Source organism: Globicephala melas, chromosome 8 (assembly GCF_963455315.2).
Source record: "Globicephala melas chromosome 8, mGloMel1.2, whole genome shotgun sequence".
NCBI lineage: Eukaryota > Metazoa > Chordata > Mammalia > Artiodactyla > Delphinidae > Globicephala > Globicephala melas.
Window position 1 is genome coordinate 7,868,181 of NC_083321.1, and position 12,179 is coordinate 7,880,359.

At 58.4% G+C, this 12,179-nt stretch overlaps 2 protein-coding genes across 6 annotated transcripts; both read right to left on the bottom strand.

Moving 5' to 3' along the window:
- Window positions 1–281: 281 nt before the first annotated feature.
- CATSPERZ (catsper channel auxiliary subunit zeta) lies at window positions 282–3,194 on the bottom strand. 3 transcript variants are annotated; one of them, XM_060303017.1, is made up of 6 exons: window positions 3,073–3,194; window positions 2,462–2,813; window positions 1,515–1,594; window positions 1,234–1,300; window positions 869–975; window positions 282–505 (listed from the first exon to the last, which is right to left on the bottom strand). In XM_060303017.1, exons 1-5 carry the CDS (start codon window positions 3,091–3,093, stop codon window positions 896–898), a joined length of 600 nt encoding a protein of 199 aa, XP_060159000.1. In that variant the 5' UTR covers window positions 3,094–3,194; the 3' UTR covers window positions 282–505; window positions 869–895. The 3 variants fall into 3 exon arrangements, with proteins under 3 accessions (XP_060159000.1, XP_030688950.1, XP_060158999.1); XM_030833090.2 differs by lacking the exon at window positions 869–975; XM_060303016.1 differs by lacking the exon at window positions 282–505 and having other exon boundaries at window positions 869–1,300.
- A 132-nt stretch (window positions 3,195–3,326) lies between these two features.
- KCNK4 (potassium two pore domain channel subfamily K member 4) lies at window positions 3,327–11,496 on the bottom strand. Of its 3 annotated transcripts, none has more exons than XM_060303015.2 (8): window positions 11,022–11,496; window positions 9,300–9,565; window positions 6,196–6,319; window positions 5,910–6,070; window positions 5,531–5,717; window positions 4,895–5,034; window positions 4,720–4,804; window positions 3,327–4,214 (listed from the first exon to the last, which is right to left on the bottom strand). In XM_060303015.2, exons 2-8 carry the CDS (start codon window positions 9,486–9,488, stop codon window positions 3,334–3,336), a joined length of 1,767 nt encoding a protein of 588 aa, XP_060158998.1. In that variant the 5' UTR covers window positions 9,489–9,565; window positions 11,022–11,496; the 3' UTR covers window positions 3,327–3,333. The 3 variants fall into 3 exon arrangements, with proteins under 3 accessions (XP_060158998.1, XP_060158997.1, XP_030688951.2); XM_060303014.2 differs by lacking the exon at window positions 11,022–11,496 and adding an exon at window positions 10,779–10,854; XM_030833091.2 differs by lacking the exons at window positions 4,720–4,804; window positions 11,022–11,496 and adding an exon at window positions 10,779–10,854 and having other exon boundaries at window positions 3,678–4,214.
- Between the last annotated feature and the right edge of the window lie 683 nt (window positions 11,497–12,179).

Below are 12,179 nucleotides of genomic sequence, written 5' to 3' on the forward strand. Positions count from 1 at the left end.
GGTGCTGTCCCTTTCCCTTTTCCGCTTTCCCCCAGGATAACACAATCGGGGCACTTGGACCTCTCACCCAATATCCCCACAAAGCTGCTGAACCCGGAGTGGGAGAAGCAGACCTAATGCATGCAAGAAGTCCTGGATTTCGAGTCCCGGGAAGGCGGAGCCGATAGGGCCCGAACCGAGAACGCTCAAGGTCACTGCGGTGACCGAGTGAAGGTCACAGGGAAAGGCGGGGCCACGTGCGTCCGCCTCACGCGGGCAGCCACGCATTGACTCACGGACCATGTACAGAAGACGCTTTTATTTCTCTAAGGCTCAAAATCCACATGGACAGGGTCGGGCTTGGATCTGGGACCAGGGCTGGAGTCGGGCGGTCACTCGAGCCCGAGGCGGTGCTCTCAGATCACCATGACTTGCAGCCTCTTGTTCCGGCGCCTCTTGAGCCCCTCGATGTATCGCTGCAGCTGCTTGGTCAGGAAGTGGTCCCGGCCGATCTCCGATCGGTAACCTGGATGGCAGAACCCAACTCAGGGCAGTGAGCAGGGGCATGGCCTCCCCCAGGAGCTGGTCTTTGTTCTTTGGGGAACTTTGGATCTCCAGGGTACTGGGACCTGCCTGTTTTGTTTGTTTCGAATGGTCAAGTCATAGACCTGTGCTCCAAACAGATGGGGGATTCAGAGTAGGATGGGGGTGTTGGAGTGGAGGATGGATGAGGAAGGCAAGTTTAGAGAAGATGTTGCCGGCCTGAATTAGGGCACTGGGAGCAGGCAGCTTTTGGGACACCGCTTCGACCACCCAGTCTCAGCCATTAGCCCTCCCCACCCCACCCCCACATTCATAAACTAAGCAGGGCAAATCAAAGGAAGTTTACTCAAATAATCCACTGTCCAAAGGCTCCTCACAGCAACCAGGGAGGGGCCAAGGCCACAGAAAGGCTGTCATCCCCCATGGGCAAGTGAAGAAATAGCCTTAGAAAACCTACATCAGGTTGAGAGGGGCTGCACTGAGGCTAGAGCCCAGGCCCTTGACGGTCACCCCATGCTGTCCCCATTGGGTCTCCCTGTGCCCAGTCTCCTAACTTTTTACTTTTCTTGGGGCTTCTGGAATATTTGTGAGTGGTAAGGGGATCTGACAAGGCAGACACATCCTGAAACCCCACTCCCACAGGCCGAAGCCCTGGCAAATCCCCCAAGGTCTCGTGTGGGAGCTGGGGGGATGGGGAGTGGGGAGGCTCACTCCGGAGGGCTTTGGTGAGGATTTCCAGGGCTTCATTCTCCATGAGTTCAGTCAGGGGCAGGGGCAGCTGGAGAGGCAGCAAGAGACTCAGATGTACAAGGGACCCCAGCTCTGCCCACAGCTGAAATGCCCCACCTGCCCCCTCCAGGCCCAAGACCATCAACCGACCTGCCTGCCCCTCCACCCTGCAAAGCCCCCCCACCCTCTCACCCCTGAAACCCCCAACTTGCCCATCCCCCACCCCCCCACTAAACTCCCCAGTCTCCTTGGGTGCCTCCAACCCTGCTCTGCTGCTCCACCCAGTAGGCTCGATGGGGTGTGTGCTTCGAGATATTGAGCGATGACACTGAAGAAGACTTTTCTGGGAGAAGAGAAAAAAGGGATCAGTCATCTGCAGACTGCTGAGACTTCCCTGGAGCAGAGGGGATGTATGGGTAGGCATGTTGGCCGGGGTGGGGGGCCTTCAGAGACCAGCTCCAGGTGCCACTATAGTGGGAAACAGGATGGGACAGTGGTTTAAAGCCTGGGCTTTGTTGTCCCACCCTCTGAGGTTCCAGTTATGACTGCCCCACTTTGTGAGACTTAAGGCCAGTGACTGACTTTCTGACCCTCAAGTTCTTCATCTGTACAATGGGATAATAAGAATGGCGCCATATGGAGGTTGTGAAGTTTAAAGGCGATCATGCAAGGGAAGCCCAGTGCCTGGCACAACAGCAAGTGCTCAACAAATGGCAGTTGTTATATTGTTATATGTTCCAATTCCCTGATGAAGGGCTGGAGAGCAGAGGTGGTGAGGAGAAAGGGAGGCATGTCCCAATCAGCGCACAGCGCAAAGTAGGAAGTAAATACTTAAAAATTGTAACCAATGACTTAATGAATGAAAGACAGGCACCTCCTCAAGCAGCGCAAATCCACAGAAAAGGCATTAACTCCCTCCTTTCAACTATCCGGGTGATTCCATTAAAAACACAGGTCCTACCGCGCTGCCTTTGCGCATTTTCCTGCTCGTCTCTATGACCCCAGGACTTTGTACGACGCCTGCCCGGTAGGGGGCATTCCTAGAAGGTCTGGTTGATTTAAAGCGTGGAAGATTAGCGTTGGCGCCCCTTCCAGGGAATCCTAGAAACTTGGGTCCCACAGTTTTCCCCCATTTTACAGCAATAGAAACTGAGGCCCTGGCCATCCCCCTGCCCTGTGGGCACCCACAGCCCATTGAAGCCACACTGACCGTCGTCGGTCTTGGAATCGTCCTCCTCTAAAGGGCCTCCCAGGGAGCTGCCGCGGCGCATCTCCAGCTCCATCAAGGCGTGCTCGTCCAGCTCCTCTGGCTTGAAGCTGCCCTTGTCCTCTCCGTCACCCGATTCTTCCCAGCCACCGTCCGAGTCGTGGCCAGCCTTCTGGTTGTAAGACCAGCAAGTCTTGCTGCCTACGCTGCTGCCCTCCAGTTCCGAGTCCTCACGGACAGTAGGCAGCGGTACATTCAGCTTCGGCTGCGACTGCGTGGCCGTGGTGCACAGATTCCGAATGTCGTGCGGGCTCGACTTGCCTGAGCCACGGTGGCCCAAAGACTTGGCCAACGCCTGTGGGCCACATACACCGAGGGAAGCCAAGGGTCGTGGGGAATTGGGGAGGAAAGGAAGAGCAGGCTGGGGGTGGGGGAGGATCCTGAGCCCATCCAGGGCCGAGACTCAGTTGCCGGGGTGGGGATGGGGAGGGGGTGGTGGTTGGGAGCTGCCCTGAGCCAGGGCTGAGTGAGAGGATAGCCAGGGAGGGGCCCAGGGTGGACCTAGGATGAGTCTGGGGGCTGACAGGGTGAGGAGGACCAGGAAGAGTTCTTACTTTGAAAGGCTTTTCCTCCATGGCTCCGCCCCAACGGACCCAGTCGCCAAAGGCCTCGGGGCGAGGCGGAGGGGGTCACGCTCCAGGAAGGGGGAGGGGCAGGGTCCCGTCCAGAATGGCGATGGGGGTCTCGCGCGGGGAAGGTTCAAGCTACAGCCCTCCACACTAGATGCCGTTATGTCTCCCCATCCCTGCCCCCATAGCTGTACTGAGGATGGACGCACCGCCCATCTTGGCAGATCCCCATGCCAGACCCTATCCTTAACCTCCAGGCAGAGACACCGGTCCAAGCACAGACAAGAGTGCCACGCCTTGACCGATGGTTCGGGTGGTGGTGGGGGGGAGGGTTCGGCCTGGGGGTCGTGGGGGGGGGCCTGACTTGCCCCGGAGGTGGCCCGACGACGCAAGCACTCGCACACCCTCTCGCGTCCCCGGAGCTCCACGCCCGCAGCGATGCAGACTGTTTTCGTTTATTGATGCAGGCTTTGAGGCACAGTCGTGAGACGTTGTGAGGGACAGGCCCAGACGGACAACGAGACAGAAAGCCTTGGGGTTCTGGAAATGGATGAAGTGAGGAGGGGGCCAGGAGCAGAGAGTGGCAGACAAGCAAGCCGTAGCCTCCTCCCCAGGTTTCAGCCAGGTCGGTCGAGAGAGGGCTCTTTGGTTAAACAAGCAGAGCATGCCGGGGAGAGAGCAAGAACGGAGCCCTTGGAGAGGCCCGGGCAGGGATCTTGCCCCTACGCGGGCACGCCTTTGTCCCGGGGGCGCCCCGGGCCGCGGGGCCGCGCGGGCTTCCTGGGGGTGTTGAGGGGGCGGCGGCTGCCCCGTGGAGCGCGGGGCAGTGCGCAGCCGCGCTCGCTCTGCGTGTCCGAGGACTCGTCGATGAAGGCCAGATTCTCGCTGGGGTAGTCCAGCGCGGAGGCCGTGGGCGGGGTGGGCGGCGTGGGCGGAGAGGGTGGCTCGGTCTTCTCCGGGGCCGCAGGGGATAGGGGTCTGCTGGCGGGCTGCGCTGGGCACGGCGGTGGAAGCAGGGGTGGCCGCTCCTTCTCCGGCGGCGGTGGTGCCGTGGGCCCGACTCGCTGGGTCACCCGCGCGGTCACCGTGCCGGTCCAGCTGGCAGCCTGCGCCGTGAGGCCGCCCATCTGCGCGGGGAGGAAAGGCAGTCCTCGACCGGGGCTCCTCGACCGTCTCCGCAACCCCGGGAGCCTGCCCCTTCACCAGTCAGGCATTGCCCCTCTTTTCCGCCTCGTCTTCCTGCCTCAGGAGTGGGAAAAGGCCGGAGGAGGGAAAAGCTCATCACCCAGCCACATGCTCTCCCCTCCTCCATCTGCGCGGAAGTGCCCTTTTCTCCAGAAGAAAGGACCGACCGGACTTTATTTCAGCTCTCCCTCCCGCGCCCCCAGAGACCTTTGCGCCTCCCCCCTCTCCACGGCCGGGAGCAAGGAGTGGGGCTACAAAATATTTAGAACAATAAATAAAAATACAACAACAAATAAAATTTTAGTGTAAGTATGTCCCATGCAATATTTGGGACATTTATACTCAAATATTATTTGCAACTTATCCAAAATTCACATCAACCGGGCTTCCTTTATCTTTATTTGCTAAATCTGGTAACCTTATCCATGAGAGTAGAGATGGAGTCACCTGCAAACCTGTCAGAGTTTATCGCTTTGTTCCCGGCCGGTGCGCACTGGGGCTCCCTCAGTCCCTGCCTTGGGGAGCCCACACTCTGGAAGGGAGGCAGACTAGTCAACCTGCTGCTGGTGAGCAGCGCAGCAGCGCCAGGGCGCAGGCGCGGTGTCGACGCAGGGGCGCCTACCTCTGCCCGAGTGCGGCGGGACACTACTCGCAGCCAGTTCCCGATGGTGGTGAGCACTGAAGCGAAGTAGGCCAGGCCGAGTAGAATCCAGAACCACACCAGCGGCTGGTAGGCTGCAGAGTTCTGGTTGGGGCTGGCTCCTGGGACGCCACGGGGAGGGCAGAAAGAAGTTGATTGTGAGACACGCCTTGAGCCTGTGAGTCTCTGGTTCACTGCCCCTCTTCCCAACTCGTTGAGAGGATCCGCCCTCCCCAGGACAGTGGGTGTGAGCTAGAGTGCGCGAATGGATGCAAGAAGATGAGTGGGAGTGACTTGAAGGTGTGCAAGAGAAGAGTAAGTGGGGTGCTCACGTGCAAGAATGTGAGCATGTGTGAGGGGTGCACGTGTACAAGAATGTGGCACGTGTGAAGGGGTCACTTAATATGTGTGAGCACGCGTGGGGTGTAAGTGGGCATGAGGTGTTGGTGCATCCCTGGAAAAATGTGAGGGTGCATTCAGTGAGTGGATGTAGGGATTGGAGCAAGCACGTGTGAGCGCACAAGCGCCCTGTGGAACCTGGAGGGAGAGGCAAGATTGCAGAGCCCCTGGGCAGGAATAAAATGGGTAGGGAAGTGCAACCCAAGAAAGTGGCCTCACCGGCCACATAGTCCCCGAAGCCCACCGTGGTGAGCGTCACCACGACGAAGTAGATGGCCTCCAGCTTGCTCCAGCCCTCCACATAGCAGAAAACGAACGTGGGCGTGAGAACGAAGAGCAGGCAGCCGATCAGCAGAAAGAGCACCGCCGATAGAATTCGCACCAGTTCTGGTGGCACCTGCCACTTCTGCAGGGAGGGCAGTAGGCAGGGCCGAGGAGTCACCAAAACCTCCAACTCTCACACCCCACAACCCTCTTCTGGGAGCCCGTGTCCGAGGTTCGCGCGATTCAGGCGCCCCCCGCTCACGTGCCGGGTGGGTATGTAGGGAAGTGTATCCCGAGCACAACGCAAGGGCGCGCAGGGTGTGGAGCAGCTCACCAGGAAGATGGCTTCGATGTGACCAATGCCGCGGCGTAGGGAGGAGCCCAGCCGGTCCCCGACCCCTGCCAGCAGTATCCCGAACAGCGGGATCCCCACCAGTGCGTAAAAGATGCAGAAGAGGCGGCCAGCATCTGTGCGCAGGGCCGCGTTGCCATAGCCTGGGCAGAGGGGTCGTGCAGCAGCTCTAGGGGTTGCCTGGCACCCCCCTACCTCCCCCTGCGCCTTCGCCTGTGAGAAAGCCCAGCACCCCGTGCCCCCTCCCATGACCAGTCCCCTCCCCCACCGATGGTGGTGATGATGGTGCCTGAGAAAAAGAAGGCGCTGCCCAGGTCCCAGGCTGAGTGGCTGCCGTTCCTGGTTGAGTTGGTGTCAGGGTTTGCACCCCCTCCCAGGGCATCAGCCACCTCCTGCAGGACAAGATGCAGAAGGAGGAACCTCAGTCCTTCCCTCCCGTCCTAGCCAACCCCCTGGCCATCCAGTCTCCAAGGTGTTTCCCTCCTTACCCCTCCCACCTCTCCCCTGCCCTCTGGTCTCCCTGAAGGCAATCCCTTACAGCAGACATTGCAAACTGGAGAGCCCAATTTTGTTTGACCAACACATTGTTTTAGAGACATTTGAATTATCGGCCCCTTAATTTCATATAACAGATTTCCAGTTTTACAGTGGTCAGGAGCACAGACTCTGGGACCAGACTGCCTGGGTTCAAATCTTGGTGCTAGGTGAAGTTGAGCATCAATTTCTGCATCTATCATTTGGGGATGGTGATAATAGTACCTACCTCGTAGAGTTATTGTGAAAAGTTAAAGCACTCACATCAAAGCAAGCACTGTGTGTTTGTGAAATTAGTCCCCATGTAGAGATCATGCCCAGTGAGTTCCAGCTTTCCACAGACCCCACCAGTCCCACCGCCCCTTTGGAAGCTGAGTTTGAGTCCCTTGCCTTCGAAAATCTGATGAAAGTTAGGGACCCTCCCTCCAGGAAGGTTCACATACCAATAAATTTTGCATCCAGTTTTAGGAGGGTCATGGATACACAAACCCCTGCCCACCCTGCTGAAGTCCAAACCAAACCCTGTGCTACATAGTAGGTGATCAATAAACATGATTAAATTAATGAAATGGCCATGTGTCTGCCCCTCTTGCCAACCAGTCTGCCTCTCCCTCGGAGGCGGAGTCTGTGTTTTGAGAGTGCCTGCCGTAAGTGATGGAGGTCAGAGCATATAGAGGAGGGGGTGCAGAGGGGCCCTTCCCCAAGGAGCACAGAGCTAAGACACAAGTGGTGTGAGGGAGGTCAGAAACCACCTTCTTTCTCTCTGACTGCAAGACCTCATTAGCAAGACACATTCCAAATTAATCTTCCTAAAGTGACGGCCCAGAATCTCCGTTGTTCCCTGCTATCTGCAGAGTAGAGTCCAAACTCCCCAGCCCAGCCTGTAAGCCCCTTCTCAGTCCGGTCCCACCCTCCCTTTCCCCAGTCTTCACTCCTGGGACCCCCATTTTGGAATTCAAGTTACAGTGACCTTTTCCCCCGATTTTCTGAGATGATTCCATTTCCTGAAATAATTGTTTAATACAGCCAAGAAGTGAAAGGTATGATTAAAAGTGGTTTAATTTTATTCTGCAACACTTTTCCAATAAATTCACTACTTAGGGGAAAAAAATCCTTTGTCATTCTGTGTGTTCTAATTTTTGCTTCAAATGACTAGGCATCTGTTAAATCCAAGAACTGCAAAACACTCTGAGCTTTCCAGCCTCCACGCCTTTGCCCATGCTGTTCCTCTGCCTGGGAGTCTCTTTCAACCCAATCACACATCCCTAAATTCTACCCATCTCACCTGCTTCATTTCAATTACCAGCTCTTCCCAAAGGCCCCTGGCATCTCCCTCCTTGCCCCCAGCACCTAGCCCAGGGCCCAGCATACAACAGGCATTTAACAAAGAAGGAAGTAATGAAAGCTCCTTTTCTACTAAATCCTACAGTGAACTTTCCATGGATTTGTCCCTTCACCTAGATGTAACATCCTCTAGGGTAGAGCCTGCGTCTGTTCCACCCCAATATCAATTTCCCTGCTCACCCTATGGTGTACAGCACAGCACCTAGCACACAGTAGGTGCATAATTGCTGCATGACTATTTATGGAAGAGAAATAAAGCAGCTGTTGCCCTCCTTGCTTGGTTCTGCCCTTCCTTTTCTTCTTCTTCTTCTTCGTCATCTTTTTTTTTTTTTTTTTTTAATCCAGGAAAAAAGGAATTCCTTTGTGAAGATAAAATAGGTCAGATTCCCTCCCTCCTCCTGCCCTGTGGTCTGGCCAGGCCCTCTCCTACCCAGGCCTCTCGGAGCTTTGCTGGGCATTCTGGAGGTGTCAGAGACAATGTCAAGCTGCCTGTGTCCTGGACCCACCCCATCCTCATCTCTGCTCCAGGTCCTGCCACCTTGGGAATCAGCTGGAACACCGAGGCTCCATGTTGATGGCTCCTCCCTCCAAAAGAAGGGGCAGGAAATAGGGGTGCCTTTCAATAAAATAATAAACATGAATGTATTAAAGTTAAATGTTACTTTATTTTTTTTTAATATGACAGTGGCTCAGAAATCAGAGACAGTGCAGCAGAGGTGCTTGCCTGACAGTAGCCCAGAAGGCTGCAACCCACACTTTCTTTAGTCATTGGTCCAAAGTTGACCCATCCCTGACTCGCCCTCCCTCTAGCCTCCGCATCATAAGCAGGTGTCCTGGTGGGAAGATGTGCTCAACCTGGCATCCATGATGGCATGGACCAGCTTGGGGGATCCTGAAATCCTCCGAAATCATCAGTACATGTTTATATGTGCACTTTTCTGGAGGTAGCGGGTGGGGAAGTGTTCACAGTGTTCTTGGGTTTCTCTGAGGCATCTGTGACTTCAAAGAAGCATAGGAACTAGTGTAGGGTTGCCAGATTTAGCAAATAAAAATACTGCACGGGACATATTTATATTTTAAAAGTATTCATTCTTTAGCTGAAATTTACATTTAACTGAGTGTTCCAGACTTCATCTGGCAACCCTAAACCAGTGAGTTAGACCTGAGAAAATGTAACATATCTCATCTGCTACAGCCATGTATTCATTTCTTCCTTCATGCGTTCCTTCATTCAACCACTATCACACACGGAAGGAGCCATTTTAGGAAGATAACCCAATGCCAGGCACAGCAAGGAAAACAAATGCCGCCCTGGCCGCCATATTGAAAACACAGAGACCTGGATCCCAGCCTCTGCCCTGCACCCCCCAGCGGCACCCTGCCTTCAGGGGTGCGGGTCTGGAAGCAGCTCTCCAGCACAGGGTCCCAGTGGCATGCAGCTAGTGTCAGGGGGTCACGGGTGACTGCTGAAGGAGCTCTCCCCCACCCACGCACCTTGATGAAGAGCCCCAGGTCCTGGTCGCTCACACATGGATGGGCCCTCAGGAACTTCTCTCGGACCTCCCCCAGCTCCCTTTGGGCCTGCTGCTCATGGGGCTGTTCCAGGGCCTGGAACACCAGGGCACCGGACACCAAGTAGAGCAGGACCACAGCCAACAGTGCCAGTAGTGTGGTGCTGCGCATGGCGCGCCCAGAGGCCCGGCCAATTCCACGGCCCGTCTGGGGAGGCCGGGCAGGGGGCTCCTGGGGAGCTGCAGTCACTGTGGGCAGAACCAGGGATGCTGGGATCAATAACCTGACCTGACACCCCTACACCCTCCTCCAACCCCTACACACCCAATGGTCTTGGAGCCCCCAGCCCTACTACCCACAGACGTCTTTCTCCTCACATCCCTCTGGCCGGACACTTGGTACCAGGACACACCCAGTCCCCCCACCTCTGTCCTCCCCCTTACCTCCACTGCCCGGCCCTCAGCCCCTGTCCAGGGACTCCAGGGTGTGAGAAGAGGGCACCGGGAAGGAGTGGAAGGGGGAAAGAGAGACCGAGCCTGCCGAGGGAGAGGCAGGACGAGCGAGGAAATGCTGGGGGCGTGGAGGGGGCCTGGGGAACCCGCCTTCCAGCTGGAGGCTGAGTGGGCACAGAGGACTGTGCAGGGCGGGGACGGGGGTGGCGGGTCCCGGCTCGTCCGCTGAGGCTGCGGCAGCATCTTCGCGGTTTCTCCCTCCCCCCCTAACTCTCCTCGCTCCTCTTCTAGACGCGATGGACCGGGCGGGGAGCCTCCAGGGTCCTCCAGCGCCCCGCTGGGCTTTCGAGGAACCCTGGGGCGGGTCCGGATCGCTGCGCAGAGGCGAGGCAGGGCGGAGGGGAAGGGAGGGTACTGGGTTCCGGGAAGCAGCGCGGTGGGGGCGACCAGGGCCGGACCAGTGCAGCATCCCCTGGACAGCTGTCAGCCCCCGGGACAGAGGGGGGCGGCGCCCTCGCGCACACACGCGGGCACAAAGACCCGCGCGCCCACGCTCCACCCTGCGGCTCCAGGCGGCGCCTCTGCCCGGGCTGCACGCACACACACACTCCACCTGCACACTCCCCGGCCTCTCGGGCACACCGGACGCTCAGGGCCGCGCGCGCCGGGCCAAGGCCCCCAGAGGCCCACACACTTGTGTGCACACACTCACATACGCACATACCCAGACCGCGGGGCCACCGCGCAGCGCCCACTGCCCAGACACCGCACCCCCGCCACTCGCTCCCACGGCCTCCCCGCGTCTTCACGCCGACGCCTCGGAGCGTGACGGGCGGCGGCTGGATGCGCGGCCGCAGAACTCCCAGAGGCGCCCACGAACGGGGAGGTGGGCGCCTCTGCCGGCCGGTCGCCCCCTGCGCGCCCCAGCCCCGGAGCCCGGCCGGCGCCCTTCGCCGCCCCGCACTCCCTCTCCGCGCCAGCGCGCCCGCCCTCTCCGCCCCACACTCACTGTCTGCCCCGCTGCGGCTGCGGCTGCGGCTGCGGCCCGGGCTCCGGCACGGCCTCGCCGGTGCCTGCCGGCTGGGCCGCGGAGGCGGCGGCAGCGGCAGGGGCGGAGCGGGCGGCCGCCGGTGCTGGGACCCCCTCCCGCCGCCAGAAGCCCCCCTCCTCCCTCATTTAACCCCTCCAGCGCCGCGCTTCCCTCTGCTGTGCCTCGCCCTCGCCTCCGGCGCAGCTCTCCGCAGACCCTTACCTGCGGCTGCCCAGCCCCCCAATCCTGGCCGGTCCCGGGAGATGAGTGGCAGAGGAGCCCGGGAGGGGTCGCCGTTGGGTCAGGCCTGGAGTCTCAGACCGGGGCCCTGGTTCTGCCCTGTTGGCCAGCCAGCGTGGCCAGCGGCACGGCCCCAACTTGGACATCAGCCGGCTCACCTCTTCGGACAGGCTCCACTCTAATCTCCCAGCATCTTCCAGGCCCACTACCAGGTGGGAAGGGCCCTCAGCTCCCCGCCCCGAGGGACAGCCTGGCCCTTGGGCTCTGCACTCATGAGGGAGGAGACCCCAGGGGACAAAGGGGTGGGGGATCCCCTGGGGCAACCTGTAATTGGCCGAGGTAGGGTTGGGACCAAGCTCTGGGAAATCAAGGTGGGGCACCTCCTGCATCCCCATCTTTTGTTCCTCACTTCCATGCCCATCCCCCAGCCAGGAGCTGGTGCCAGCACTCCCTCCCCCACTGTCTGAACAGCAGGGCCCTGGCAGGTCCTGGAACTCATCTCCTCTCTGCTCTTACCCATTTCTTTACAACTCGGATCTTGCCAAAGACCCTCCTCTTGCCTGGGGGCCTCAGCCTTCACGTGGGTGGTTTTAAGCATGGGCTCTAAGGCTGGCCATCCTCTACCAGTAGGGGGCCTAGACAGGTTACCGAACTCTCCCCACCTCCCAGTCCCCACTTACAGAAAAGAAAAGGGATGACTCTCCCCTCAGGCTGCTGTTCTGAGCATTAAAGTGGTTGGCATTTGTAAATGCTGGAAACAGAGCCTGGCACTCACAACTAAGTGCCCTACAAATGTTGGCAATTTTCCTTTCAACAAAAAGTGTTGGTCCAGTTTTGAGCCGACTCTCTGAGTCTCAGATGCGGCCTGCTGCTTACGAGAGCCCCAGGTGAAGGGTTTCAAGACAGGCTCCGTGCTAGGCCCCAGGAACTCCCAGGAGCTGGAACAATTGGCCACACACATGGGCAGGAGACAGACCCTCTGATAAATGACTCCCGGCCGAGGGACAGATGACATCTGTAAGGGCTGTGACTACAGAGGGCAGTGGCTGCACTATTAGGGACAGTCAGGGAAGGGGCCCCCCAGGACCACCAGGCAGGCTGTGTCGGGGCAGACCAACCATCTGGCCAAATCCACACCTG

Excerpts from the sequence above, each read along its gene's own strand:
- CATSPERZ (XM_060303016.1), bottom strand. The coding sequence starts at position 3,093 with ATGGAGGAAAAGCCTTTCAAA. Across the intron at positions 1,595-2,461 it reads CGATTCCAAGACCGACGACG|AAAAGTCTTCTTCAGTGTCA; the intron begins GTCAGTGTGGCT and ends CTCTTCTCCCAG. Across the intron at positions 1,301-1,514 it reads GGGTGGAGCAGCAGAGCAGG|CTGCCCCTGCCCCTGACTGA; the intron begins GTTGGAGGCACC and ends CTGCCTCTCCAG.
- KCNK4 (XM_060303014.2), bottom strand. Across the intron at positions 6,320-9,299 it reads ACCTGGGGCTCTTCATCAAG|GAGGTGGCTGATGCCCTGGG; the intron begins GTGCGTGGGTGG and ends CTTGTCCTGCAG. Across the intron at positions 4,805-4,894 it reads CCCGCCGCACTCGGGCAGAG|AGTGTGGGCTCCCCAAGGCA; the intron begins GTAGGCGCCCCT and ends CCTCCCTTCCAG.